This window comes from Aphelocoma coerulescens, chromosome 3, assembly GCF_041296385.1.
Source record: "Aphelocoma coerulescens isolate FSJ_1873_10779 chromosome 3, UR_Acoe_1.0, whole genome shotgun sequence".
Classification (NCBI taxonomy): domain Eukaryota; kingdom Metazoa; phylum Chordata; class Aves; order Passeriformes; family Corvidae; genus Aphelocoma; species Aphelocoma coerulescens.
Genome location: NC_091016.1, coordinates 60,426,307 through 60,440,309, shown reverse-complemented (window position 1 = coordinate 60,440,309; position 14,003 = coordinate 60,426,307). Strand labels below are relative to the sequence as shown.

The window sequence follows — 14,003 nt, the reverse complement described above, 5'->3', positions numbered from 1 at the left end:
ACTGCAGTGGATCCAGTTCAATTTCATGATAATGAAGACAGGTGGGAGCTCCTATGGCTTATGTGTCGCTACCCCGCACATCAGCGTGTTGCCTGCCATCTGTCATCACATACTGCAATGAGCAGAGAACAATGAGAGCTTTGAGATATGTCCCAAAAAGAAGAGCAAAAAATGACAAACAGGAGGATGGAAATTAGAACAGATTCAATTAGCTGAACTTCCCATCCTTGCTAAAAATGTTTAACTGAAAATCTAATTAAGGTTGCTGCAGACTGCGCTCCCACTGTATTCTTGGAGAAAATTAATTGCCATTGTGTCATTTCCTGTTCTCGTTACACACTCAGTCAATTAAACCTTTAGCATTTCCATGCTACAGCTATAAAACACCTGCAGAGATATCTTATAATGTTTGATTAGCTTGAGCACCTTCCACACTTCAGTTCAATCTGCCATTTAAATGCATCATCTGATAGCATGAGAACACGAAGCAGATAATCCTCAGGCAGAACGGGAGAGAATGATGCAAATTAACACAGTCAGTCCCTCCCAAGGTCTTAAGAACTGAGCTCGATAAGGCTGCACAAGAGGGAATGCAGACCAGAATTAGCTCAATGGATTTGAGTGCAGTGAAGCAGGAGAATGAGGTTTCCTCTTATACCTTGCAGTCCTTTTATAATTCCACCCTATTTTGAGCGGTCCCCCACCACAGGATCTCACTGCTTACTGCACTGTCTGCAGTTCTGTACTGTTAAGTGACAATTCATCCAGGTTTTGCAGTGCTACACATGTAAGGCATTTTACATAAGTGAAGTTCTCAGAATAAGCTGGTGCACAACAATATACTTCCAAACATGTTTAAGAACATTCTCCATTTACAGAATGTACAGAAAGTAGTTTCACACTCTAACTCTTAAGTATCCATACGGTTGCATGCCAGTGTGGACATACATACTACATACAGTTTGAGGCACAAATACCAACTTAACCCTGACTGAAATGCATCAAGTACAACACAGAGGGAGAATGAAAGGAAGGGAACATCTTTGACTTGGATGAGGAGAAGCCGCCTGCCAGGGCAAGCAAAAAGCTCAGCAACAAAACCAAGTGTGTAATCCAGGACCAGCACCTCCCAGAGCACAGGCTGCCCCTTCTGAGCTACCCCACTCCAAGACTGTCATCTTTGCCAACTGCAGAATGAGTCAAGAGAACAAACACAGCCTTTATATTCAGCATGCTATGTTATAATAACCTTTCCAGTTGTCTGAGCTTGCTGTGGCTCGTCAACCAACCTCTTTCCCTGCTGGTCTGGAATAAGGGATGCTATAAGAGGTCAGTCAAAACAAACTGCCAGAAAGGTCAGAGCAAGACAAATTACTATTGTAAGTAGAGAGATCATAAAAATCTTTCTATTCTCGTTGTAATGACAAAAAAGCCTTTAGTGAGAAAAGAAGAACGGCACATTAATTCACTCTCGTGATCAAAACTGTAATGAAATAATCTTAACTCCTTGTTGTGAATGCCTGGAACAGTCTCACAGCACACCTTCCCCTCCCTGACTTAGGGAAAGGGGCATAATAAATGAAGCATTTTTCCCTTCATGCAAATGGTGATAATCATATTATTTTTAATCCCATTTCTGAAAATTAAAGATTAAAAATAAGACAGCTCTCTGCATTATCTTCTATTGCTTTCACGGGGCCGGGGGTGAACAACTCGGTGTGCTGCTACCTTCCTAGAGAGAGTGTTCTGCAAGTAACAACTCTTCCAGGGGTGGTCGCAGGCCTCCCTGGGCAGTAGGTGATTTCAACAAGTGTAGCAACTTCTCTGCTATGAGTGATTCCAGCTCTTGTGATTCAGCTCTTTGTGAAATCACCCACGGCAAACTCGGGGACAGAGAGACAGGAGGCTCGTTTGGCTATTCCAAAGAGGTAGCCTTTATTGTCCAGCAGTCCCTGTGAAGGGGAGGCCAGGGACAAAGGCTCCCTAGTCAGGGGCAGAAACAGGGGCTTTTTATGGGAAAGGCAGGGGGTGGGTAGAAACCAATTAGCCAACTGGGTACAGGCTATTACCATACAGAAACAAGTCATGCTGGGGGTGGTTCACTTTGTCACCATGACCCAGAGGAAGGTTGCTTATCTCTGGGGAGAGTCTTTTTGCCCTCAGGCCTCTCTCCTCCAAGGGAGTGCAGAAGGCTCTTGTGCCAAGGGCTCACAGCCCTCCACAATCTTCCTGCTGAAAATTACATAGGAAAAGCAAAATTCAGAACCTCAAGGCCTTATCAGCATGCAGTTTGCATTTCATAGAATAATTCACAGCCCAGTCAAAGAACAGATAAGAATTTCATTCACCACTGTTGTCATTTTCTGATACACTGTTTATTAGGCAGGGTAACAGTCATAGCAAAAGTCTGACATTTTTTAGTCAGAGTAACCAACAGCTGAAAAGATCTTCTCCGTCTTGGCTGCTTAAAATGAACAGAGCAGCACAGTGTAATATTATTAGCACCACTTACTCAAGCAGAAGAGTTGGCCCATGATGAGAAAATAAACAGTAAAGACGAATTCTTAGAATTCTGCAAGTACCCACAGCTGCTACCCTTAAGTGCACCAAACAGAAGCAAACACTGTCCTCACACAAAAAGGGATGATTTAATTTACATAAAACAAATTCTAGTATTGTATATACGAACACATGTATGTATAAAAGTAGAAACATAAATCTTTTTTCCTGTGCTAGTTTGGAGAACATTGATAAAAGATTCCACCAACAATTTCAGGGTTCATAATGAAAGTATTTAAAATCCAGACGAGGAACAGGAAATAAATGCATTCTTTTCCAAGTAACAGCTCTTCAAGAAGAAGGAAGATTTTGAGTCCTTGCTTGCATTCTAGAGAAATGATTCCTGCAGAAATAGGATCATCCCACTTAAAAAGAGAATTACAGTCAAGCTCAGAGAGAGGTTTGGACTCCACAGTATATAAATATAGGGCAAGTTCTCCCACCTCCACAACGCAAGAAGTCAAACCAGAGGATTACAACAGACCCCTCCAGCACTAAAATTTGTACCTCTATGCAAGTACAAGGTTGTCAATAGTATTAGAGACATAGTAGAGCAATAGGATAAAAGACAAAATCTGAAGCATTCCAGTTAGAACCCTCCTTTTCAAGAAAAAATAAAACAAGTTATCTTTATGCCACTGCCACTACAAGACGGTCATGCACCATTATGCAACTTTGGTGCTACAGTGCTACATGAGAATGAACAAACACTCAGTGTTGCAGTTTACAGGTTCTGCAAAAAAATAAGTTAGGACACAGTTGCCATACCATGTAGATATAAATGCTGACTTGCATCAACAGGACCAGGATTTTACAGCGGTTAGTCAGAAGCATAGAGACACCTGTGGGCATGTCTCCCATGTCACAAGATTTGCCTCATATATTTGCACATATCAGGTGAGCTTCCACCTTTACTAATAACTAAAGAAATTGTAATTCCTGGCTGAAGGCGTTTGCATTTTTCTTTCTTATCACTTGCATCTTATTTTTTTTAAAAATCTCATTCTTTTCCTTCCTACAGAGCACAAAACTCTTCACTTTTATCCAGCTACAATGGAAAGGCTTCTCCTCTGACTTAAGGTTAACGCTCCTTTTCTTTCACTATCCGATTTTCTCACCTCAGCTGCTGACATCAGCTGTCTCTCAGAGTTCCGTCCAATGCAGTATTTTATTTTTCCTTCCTCTTTTTTTCATGTATTCCCTCTTCCCTTCAATCCTTTTGCTTTTCAAACCAAGACACAAAGTCTTCATCCAACAGTTAAATAAGCCTGCCTTTGCAGGGAAATATGAATTGCTTATCAGAGGATGCTTAATGACACAGGGAAGAGAAAATGAAGAATAATGCCTAAATGTAATTTCACACAGTTTCTTAGCTAGAAACTTTAATTTTTTTTTTTTTTCCAACCTGGAATCTTGAATGAGATTGCAATTTAAAACTGCTTGGTATTAAATAAGTGACATAATGGTATTTCTAATCTTTTTTATTTATATCCTTTCCAAGATAAATGAATTTGCCACTGCAGAAGCAGCATAGCTTTACTCATGGGAAAGGCAAACGTAAACAATTTAATCTTTCAGCCAACCCAATGCAGCCAAGACCACAAAATTCATACAATCATAATTAAGTACCTCAACACAGTCACTCAGCTGGAGAGCACTTCTGAGGTCATTTGCCTCCTTGTATACTAGCTAATAACCTCTTGATTTCAACAGAAACAGAAAGTTCCTAGATCAGAGCCTGACACTGTTGTCAAGACGAAAACAAAAGAGAACAAAAATACCCCATAAGTACAAGTTGTACCTTTACTTGAGAGGGAGGAAGAGAGAAAGCAAAAGATTCTACACAATATTAAAGTAAGGTGGACAAGGCCAAAATAATTATCAGATGCTTCCAGTCTCCAAAGCTCTAGTGTAACCTCTCTCTGATATGTTATCATTGCTTTCCCTAGAACATCCACCCCCGTAGATATTTGACCTTTGTGCACAAGGAATCATAGCCACTTACAAACTCTCTTAAGGAACTTGATGACACATGTAAACCTCACCAGGTGTTAATTATAAAGCAATCTATATCCTTTAAGTGATTTTGTTGATTATCATTTGAATTGGAGTATGAAGATGAGGTGACAAGCTGGACTTGCTCAGCCTACAACTTTGAAAGCTTATCAAACTGTTCCACAAAGCCTCTCTTCCCTGTATTTGGTAAGCCTGGAAGGGAAGCTAAGGATTTGTCGAGTGAAAGCACTTTTGTTTCAAAATTTAAGTACACTGAAAATAACAAATAAAATGTCTTATGAGAATTGAGCTTCCATCAGGAGAGGTTTTACAATGCTGGGAGAAAGTAGGGCTGAGGGAATGGAAAAAGAGACACAGAGGTACTATCGCATGGACATCCTGCGAATTGCCTTATTTTCTCCACTGCAGCTGTGAGTTACAGAAGACAGATGAAGAAATGGGAGAATGAGGTATATTTCTGGTCATTACTAGTTACATTTTAAAGGTCAATGCTGTAATCCTCAATGCCATTCAACTTTCACAGCAGTTCAGTGCTAAATCTTGACAGACCTAATGGTTGCTAAAAATATCCCCATGTATGCAGTGCATTACGTAATTTTATACTCACTGCACTTAAGCATATTCAATTTCTTAAGCAAACAAACATTCAAGGAAATGAAAGGTAGTGAAATTCCTGAAGCTTTGTTACTTGGCATGGAACATAAACAAAGGAAATGTGAGAAAAGACTTTCATTATTCCCACTGACCCCTTCATTTTCAAAACAAAGGAAAGTCATGACTTGCACAGCATCACACAAAGACCAGAGCAGAGTAAAGCATGATTTAGCAAGAAAACAGTCCTCTCAGTTTCAGTGCCACGGCCCCCAACCATATTTCATTCTCTAAGGCAATTACCAAAAGCCTCATGATGTTCTCCTTCTCTTCTGCAAGCACCGAAAGCGATCAAATGTTTAAAACAAACACACACACTGCTATCCCATTAACATCCTTAGACCTTTAGGTCAATATTTCAGTTGCATTTGCTGTTAGAAGTCAAACAGTTAAAACATGGCTGCTCTCATCCTCAGCCCCAGCCAGCTGCTCCCCACTCCCACTCTACCAGCTGCCATGAAGGAAATCAACTTTAGCCCAGCCAAGACTAATTAACTGTAGGCTTTTGTCACAAAAGTAGAATGAATTTTTAGAAAAGTCTATAAAAGGAACAAAGACCCAAGGCAGTGGTGAATATTACCATTCACTAATAGGAAGAACATCTGGAAGGGCAGAAAGTTAGTTTCAGAAAGAGCAAGCACTGCCCTTTAAAAAAACCATCACTAAAGCCAAACAAATAAACCTCAAACACACGAGTAACAGAAACCATGCACTTTTTCTCATAACAATGGCAAACTTTGCTCAATACATTCAAGAGTCATAACCCCAGCTAATAGGTTTTCAGGGACTCCTGAGGCCTTCCAACACTTTCAGAACCTTGTCTTGATAGCAAGAATTCAGACACACTGCATGGAAACTGACCCTACATATCCCTTTCCTCTCCAACACTACCGTCTTTTGGGATCCCAGGACAGATGCAAAGTTTTGCTGAGATAAAAATACCTGCCCATTAGACAAGAAATAGGGCCACTTACATATCCCAGATTAAACATGCAGATTGATCCAAATACTGTATTAGTGCCACATTGCCTTTCTAAACACTGATTTCTTTCCCTCACCTACTTCTCAACATTAGAACTGGGAGTGCAACATTTTAAATCAAGAGCAGTGCATATACACCATCCAAAACACCAAATGGACTACGTAAGTGCCCCCAAAAGCCTGGATCCAGGCTGTAAACTGCCAACATGGGAGATGCAGGTCATTAATCCACACTGTCACTAGAATCTCTTCTTGGCCAGCTGCCTGCCAGGGAACTCATAATCCACCTGCTGAATGCCAGATAGTGACCATGTAATGGTTGAGCAGCATGAGTCACATCCAGCAGTCACATCCAGGAAGAAAGCACAGAAGCACCTAATGTCAGGTGGTTGTGGCAGCAAGAGCAGGAAACAAATTGTTTTAAAAAAAGAGAGAGTAAAATAGAGAGAGAGATAGGCGAAAACCACCCCCCAGAAAAACCCTCAGAGACAACCATTCCTCCCTCCCGCCTCCTTACTTCTGTTCAGGGAATCTGCTATGTATGTATCAGCTTCCCTATCCACTCTCCCCCAGCAGAAAGAAACTAACAGAATATATGAACAAAATTAAGAGATGGGAGAAGACAGAAACAATGAAATCACAAACATTTCTTCACAATAGAGAAGGCAAAATGCATCCCAAGACTCAAGTGGATGAATTACCTGCAAAGCTAAGTGGATTGAAAGTCTCCATAGCATTGTCTGTTTGGTGATAATCACACCACAATTACTGCTTTTATTATTTGTTGAGCACATGTAAAGTAAAATGAGTGAGCATGTTGTTTTATTTAAGGGATTATAAACTGCATATTTCTCAAGCAGTATGTCAGATGCAAATCTAGAGATATCAAAAAAAAAAAAAAAAAGTAGAACTATCAGTTTCATCCCCAAATGTCCATGCCTATAGAAAAAGTTCACGAACTGCCCTCAAAAGCTAGCACCAACATGATTAGTACTGGGACACAAACAGGAAGAGACAAACTGGACATGAGCTGGTTATTACACAGGACCCTGGCTCATCACTGACTTCTGACCTTCCAGCTGTAATCTCCAGAATTACTGATCATTTCTGAAAGGCCAATGCAAAATATAAGAGTGATTTTAGTGGGTTGACCCTGCCTGGATGCCAGGGTCCCACCAAATCCATTCTCTCACTCCCCTCCACAACTGGACAGGGGAGAGAAAAATATAATGAAGGGTTCATGGTTTGAGATATGGACAGAGAGAGATCACTCACCAGATACTGGTACAGGCAAAACTGACTCAAATTAGAGATACTAATTGAATTTATTGTTAACAAAACCAGAGCAGGATAATGAGAAGTAAAATAAGACCTAAACAGTTTACCCCCACTCCTCCCTCCTCCCACCCAGCAACACAGGGCGACAGGGAACGTGGGTTATGGTCAGTTCATCACATGTTGTTCCTGCCACTGTTTAGGGAAAGGAGTCACAGCCTGCTTTAACATGGCTCCTCCACAAGGATCCAAGTCCTAACAAGAAACCTGCTCCAGCATGGGCTCCTCTCTTCATGGGTCCACAGGTGCCTACCAGGAGCCTGCTCCAGCACAGGCCTCCCACAGGCTCACAGCCTCCTCTCAGGCATCCACGTGCTCCACTGTGAGTCTCCTCCATGGGCTGTAGATGCATCTCTGCACCCCCATGGACCTCCATAGGCTGCAGGGGCACAGCTCAGATTCCCCTGCAGCCCATGGTCTGCACCTGGAGCACCTCCTCCTTCTCCTTCTTCACTGATCTTGGTGTCTGTTGAGTTGTTCCTCTCACATATTCTCACCCCGCTCTTCTCTGGAAGCAATTATATCTGCCAAACAACTTTTTTTCTTCTTCTTAAATTTGTTATCACAGAGGTGTTGCCACCATTCTGACCGGCCCAGATTTGGCCAGTGGCATGTCTGTCTTGGAGCCAGCTGGCATTGGCTCTGCTGGACATGGGGGGAAGCTTCTGGCAGCTTCTCACAGAAGTCCCCCTGCTACCAAAACCTGGCTATGCAAACCCAATTCGCATTCCTTTCAAAAAGAAGCTCCCTCAGAAGTCCCAACCAGCCTCCTCTCTGCAGTAGCAAGTCTGATAGCAAGTCACTAAGTTTTACACAGCCTATAAGGCATGACTTAATTACATAATGCATTCCAAGAAACTCTGGCAATCCCAAGTTTTTTCAAAGCAGTATGTGACGGGCAACTGCTGTCTATCCTCTTATTTTGTTCTCTGATATGTGGATAATCCTCATGAGTATTAAACTGCTCTGATCAAACATTCTTTCTCAATGCTCATTTTCTTGTGTCTGTTCAGTTACCTTTTATAGCTCATATTTCAGCCTCTAAAATCACAACGAGCCAAGAAGAGAGCCTTCTCTCAGTGTATAGCATTGGCCTTAGGGGAGAATTTGCCATCTTGAAAATACTGAAGTGAATGTAGTCCAGCTGAGTAGCAAACAACTGTTTGCTGGCAGACAACATTAAGGTCTCTTAAGCTATTCTCCATGTGATCAATTCACCAATTAAAACACCAGCACATCAATTCCTCTTACCCAATTCATTATTTATAAATCAGCCACACAGCCTCCTCATGCCCTTAGTATATATCCAATCTGCGCAACTCATGTTCAGAGACAAATATCATCATACTAGGCAGGTAACAAGAAATCAGTTCCCAATGGGTTATGTGACTCTCCCTTCTCAAGAATTCATGGAACATCTATAGCAATGCCTTGAACGGACTTAAGCTCATTTCTATCTTGATCCACTTTCATCTTTGTTACTATCTCACACCCTCACCCAATACTCTGATTGTAAGTTAAAAGTACTGAAAAATCACACACATATTTCTATCTCAAAGCAGAGCTGACAAGACTCTGCGGGAAACTCCATATTTGTTGGAGATTTGTATTTCTTTAGGAAGTGAGACATTTAAATTATGCCCCTCACTAGAATCAATATGCAAGGTCATTAACTGGGATTTGGATTAATAAGTCAAATTAACATCAAAGGAAGTTGAACAGCAAAATAGTTACATCTAGCTCCCTGAAGATATACCCACCAAATCTCTATCAAACTAATTAAGGAATTACATTCCAGCCTGGATGTCCAGTCACTGGGACTCCCTTGGGGCAAAAGTACCTCAGGTGCTCCCAAACACAGCAGACATGTGCTATCTAAACTGCTACCAGACAAGTGCTGGAAACAGCTCCTATGCAAATGCTACAGCTGAAGCCCCCAATTAATTGCACAGACATCAGGGAACTGTAATGTGGTCTGCCTCATGTTCAGTAACAGAAGTCCAACACAAGGCAAAACTATGGATAGGTCAGGAGCAAGCCAGAACACAGAAGTCATCTACCCCAATACTACAGTGGAGATAAGTATGTAGCTGATATAATACATGTAAGAACCCCCTTGAACTCAAATGGTCATAGACCGAGGAAAAGCAGAGATACCTTGTCCTCCCCATTCTCACACTATGACCATGATTTTACAAAAGAAAATCTTATGAAGAACCTCTACTCATCTAGAACTGGGGTGTGAGAAGCAGAAAATGGCTTTTTATTTTATAAGTAAAAACAGTGAGTATACAGTTTACACATTCTCATTCTTGTGAGCAGCCTTCATTCTTCAGTTCTAGAAAGATAAGAACTTAAGTATGAAGTGTAGATTCAGATTCCAAGTGGATGAGCAGCCAGAGGCTGATCTGTGTTACAACAGCTGATACAATCTGCACCTCATGTAAGATGCAAGCAGAAAAGAGGCACGGCCAAGACATCTCCATCCTGTATCTTGTCTGTATTTCTGGTCGCAGCTGTTGCTCTACTTTCAAGGCTATTCTTCTCCAGTGTTAGGAACCAAGCCATCATGGTGCTGCTTTTTAACAAATACCAAGTGAAGAACTTTTATCTAATTTGTATGTCATGCAGGTGAACTCCAACCCAAGATGTGGCCCAGTGTGCTGATCCAGAGCCTGGCAGTAGCTTGTTATCAGAGAGTGAAGGCTAAGTTTAGCAACATCTCTCACACTACCTAAGGTTGTGTGGCAGAGCCTTACCAAGGACCCCACAACAAAAGTTTTTGTCCAAATCCTCTTGTGTACCTTTCATTTTCCAAAACATCCAGTAATAATGAGTGCATTGCTACTGACAAGTCTAACATTAAGAGTTTACCTCATCATAGCTACACCTGCAAAGGTATTAGCTTTATTTTAAAAGATTGGGATTTACAGTGGGAAAAACACCCCAACTAAACAAACACATCATTAAGAACACTGGAGGAAGAAGAGAAAAAGGCCTCTCTGTAAAGAGGTAGTAGGCAAATGAAAAAGGAAGAAATGTGGTAACATCTAGCTAACTAATTCATAGGGAATGACAATAGCACTCAAAAGCAGAGACCACACAGCATATTAAAGATAGATGCTGATAAATGAGAAGGTGAAGAGCCAAGTTTTCTCCAGCCACAGTGTCAAGTAAACATAATTCTAATGGACCTATTGGGAATTAGTCATCCAGCTGTTTCCATCCTGTGTTGGAAATGCATGTGTCTGGCTCTGGTCATGTCAGACCTGCCTTACATCCATCCCCCGTTGACTTGAGGCCTCTTTTGGACTGCAGCTGACTGGATTTTAGAGTGGCAAAAGAAATATTCCTATTCTTTCCCTATTTGGTGACTGCTCCGGAATAACCAGCTCTTCAATCCCTAACTTTCCTTGCAAAGCATATCTGAAAGGAGCAGCAGGGAATAATGAGGTGATAAAAACACTCCCAGGGAGTAGTATTGTGGCAAAAAAAATGTTCTGTCAGCAGCTCACAGTGGATATCTAAGAGGACCATAGGACAGGCCAAATATATAGCAACATTCCTACATACTCCTACATACTCCATCATCTCTGATTAAAGTACTTCTGAATGAGAAGGGTACCTGTGCATCTGATAGATTTCAATCAATTTCTTCCATGGATTTGTTGAAGTGCTTTTTACACGCATGCAATCTTTCAGCATCCATTACATTCTTTAATAAGGCAAGCCTAAGCATTTCACATCTTAACTATTAAGCTGTGTGAAAGAACATGCTTCTGTTTTAAGCAGTGCACTTGCTAGTTTCTTTTGATGACTCCTAATGGTTCTGTCAGAAAGGACAGTGAATAATTTTGCCTATTTATTTACTCCGTAACAATGACAATTTCCAAAATGAGATTTGAAATAGCTAGACAAATGAGGGTCATGCCACCTCTCCCATTTTATATGTGTACAAATGGAGGTGGGAAGAAGGAAGAAGGCTCAGTCAAGATAATCTAGCAGGCTAAAAGAAGAAGCAGGCATAGAAACTGTATTATTTTAGTTCCTAGTCAGTGTTCTAGCTATATGATGATATAACTTTTCAGTTTCTAGAATATTTATTTCCAGTAACAAAACCTGATTTAGATTTAAAAGAACACAAGCACACTGAGAAGAACTAAGAAATATCATTGCTTATAGTGAAAGATGGAATTTAGAAGGGAAACTCTTTAGACCATAAGAGAGCCCTCCTTTCTAACCAATGTCACCACTATACCTACTCATGCCCCTTTTAACACATTTCCTTACATTTCGTTCAGGGCCAAAGGCCAAGGGCTCATCAGAAAATTATGTAGATATGTATATCTACAAACTGTATGATGTAGAAATCACACAGATGCAGCCCACTCCTCTGTCTACCTCACTTTTAATTCAAAAATTTTGCTTCAGTTTTACAAATACTCAAAAGCTCTACAGAACTCAAGTTCAATGTTCTTACCTCAGCTGATACGGAGGTATCTTGATAGCAGCATCGGGAGAATCCAAGGTTTCTGTATAATTAAAGGAAACAACAGGGCTTTTGAAAGAAACGTCTGAGTTCAACCACAGTAATACATCTGGCTTCAGTCTCCAACCCAATGATCCTAAAGTCTACACCTACTAGAGCTGACAAAACAATAACCACTGCTGCTCTAAGTTGCCAAAGCTTTGCATAAATCTGTCAGGACATTGCATGCCCAATGAGAAGGCACATAGTACCATCTTTTCCCTTTCACTTATCAGCACTTTGGCAGCACATCCACTAAAACTGGAACAATATAGAGGATATTTGCATGTGCAGGACTAACACACAATTAATGAAGCAACCCATGCAACATCAAGATGAAAGGCCAGTAATAAGACAGCAACAGGTCTGATCTACCACAGAATGTTGTAGCTATGTATGGATGAAAAAAAAATATTAAAAGCAATTGAAAGTATCCCAGTTATGCTGATTTATGTAAAGGGTCTTGATGATCAGTGTTCCAGGCTGTTAGTGTCAAAAAACACTCCAAGCCACAATCTCTGAAAATGGGTGGATGCTTAATGTAGCTAAGCTCATATTGCCTTATAAGATTAATTCGTTATACTGATCATTATAAAGCAAGGATAAAAGAGCTCATGGAGTCCAGTAAAACAAAACTTCTAGCTTTTAAAATAGATTCCCGAACGTAAGACAGCGTAAAAACTGCATTGCACGTTTTTTACGATGATTTAAGGGAGGGAGGGGGCCTTTTAAGGAAAAGACAGCACCTCCAAAACGTACATGGAAACTGACAGCTACTGATAGCCATATATCTGCCTCGCAAGAGCCACGAAGCAGATGCAGGAGGTGAGGAAGGCGAGGGGCGCGGATGCTCTCCGGGACCGGCAGCAGGTGACACGGCCCCTTCCAGCAGCGCGGAGCTCCCGGGCATTTTGAACGGCCCAGGTGCTCCGCTCCCTTCCCAGCCGCTGGAGGCTCAGCGGCCGGCGCGGAACAAGTTTGTTGCGGTCTCCCTGCCCCCGCCGTTACAAAACCTCTCCATCGGCGCTGCTGCCCCGCTCCGCTCTCCCGCGGGCAGCCCGGCGCCGCTGCCCGCGCCCCTTACCGATGGCCCAGGTGCAGCTCTCCTTGATGGCCCTGTGCTTGCTCCCCGACGCCTCCTTCTGCAGCTTTCGCAGGATTTCTTCCATCTTGCCTCCCCCGGGATCCTCGCCTAGCCGCGGGGGAAGAGGACAGGCGGCGAGGAGGAGGAGGGAGGAGGAGGAGGGCGGCACGGGCGGCAGAGCGGTGCCGGGGCTGCCCCCGCCGCGGCAGTGCCTACGCGGGAGCGGAGCACGGCACCCCGCTGCCGCCCCGCCGCCGCTGATGAATCACGCCGAGCTCCATGGCGGGGACACGTCAGTTGTTGCCGCTGCGGAGTCCCTCCTCCTCCTCCTCCTCCTCCTCCTCCTCCTCCTCCTCCTCCTCTCCCACGCCGGGCAGGCCCCGCTGGCGCAGCGGGGCTGGGGCCGGGCCTGGCCCTGCCCGCAGGGATTCTGTTCGCGGCGCTGGGGTTGAAGGAGCCGCGGAACGGAGCGGAGCCGGAGCCGGAGCGTGCGGCGGCAGCAGCCCCGCGGGAGGCGGGCAGGCGGGTCGCCATGGCGACCGGCGGGCGGGGGGCGCCGGCAGCCCCGGCCCGCCCGCCCCGGGCAGCGGGAGGCGGGCGCTGGGTGTGCGCTCGGCCCCGCGGCTCCGGCCGCGGCTGCTGCTGCTGCTGCTGAGCACAGGCCGGGGCTGCGGGGCAGGTTCCCGCTCCCGGCGGCGCTGCCGCAGCGCAGCCCCGGTGTCCCGCAGTGCCCTGCGGAGCCCACGGCGCTCCCGCACCGGGTCGGACGCAGGGAGCCAGGCCAGCACACCGGCGTGTGTGCCGGCTATGGGTATACCCTGAAACGAGTGGGGTGAAGTAAGTGGCTGT

The 14,003-nt window shown here is 43.6% G+C and overlaps 1 protein-coding gene across 6 annotated transcripts in view; it reads right to left on the bottom strand.

The window, feature by feature from the left end:
- The window catches only part of ARFGEF3 (ARFGEF family member 3), a 90,414-nt gene extending 77,015 nt beyond the window's left edge, over nt 1-13,399 (bottom strand). For all 6 annotated transcript variants that reach the window (XR_011149897.1, XM_069010491.1, XM_069010492.1 and 3 more), the window contains exons 1-2: nt 13,155-13,399; nt 12,023-12,074 (exon numbers count right to left, since the gene is read on the bottom strand). Coding sequence is in view for 5 of the 6 variants with exons in the window: in XM_069010491.1 (XP_068866592.1) it covers nt 12,023-12,074; nt 13,155-13,239 (137 nt within the window). In the remaining variant the exon portion in view is untranslated. The remainder of the gene's footprint in view (nt 1-12,022; nt 12,075-13,154) is intronic.
- Between the last annotated feature and the right edge of the window lie 604 nt (nt 13,400-14,003).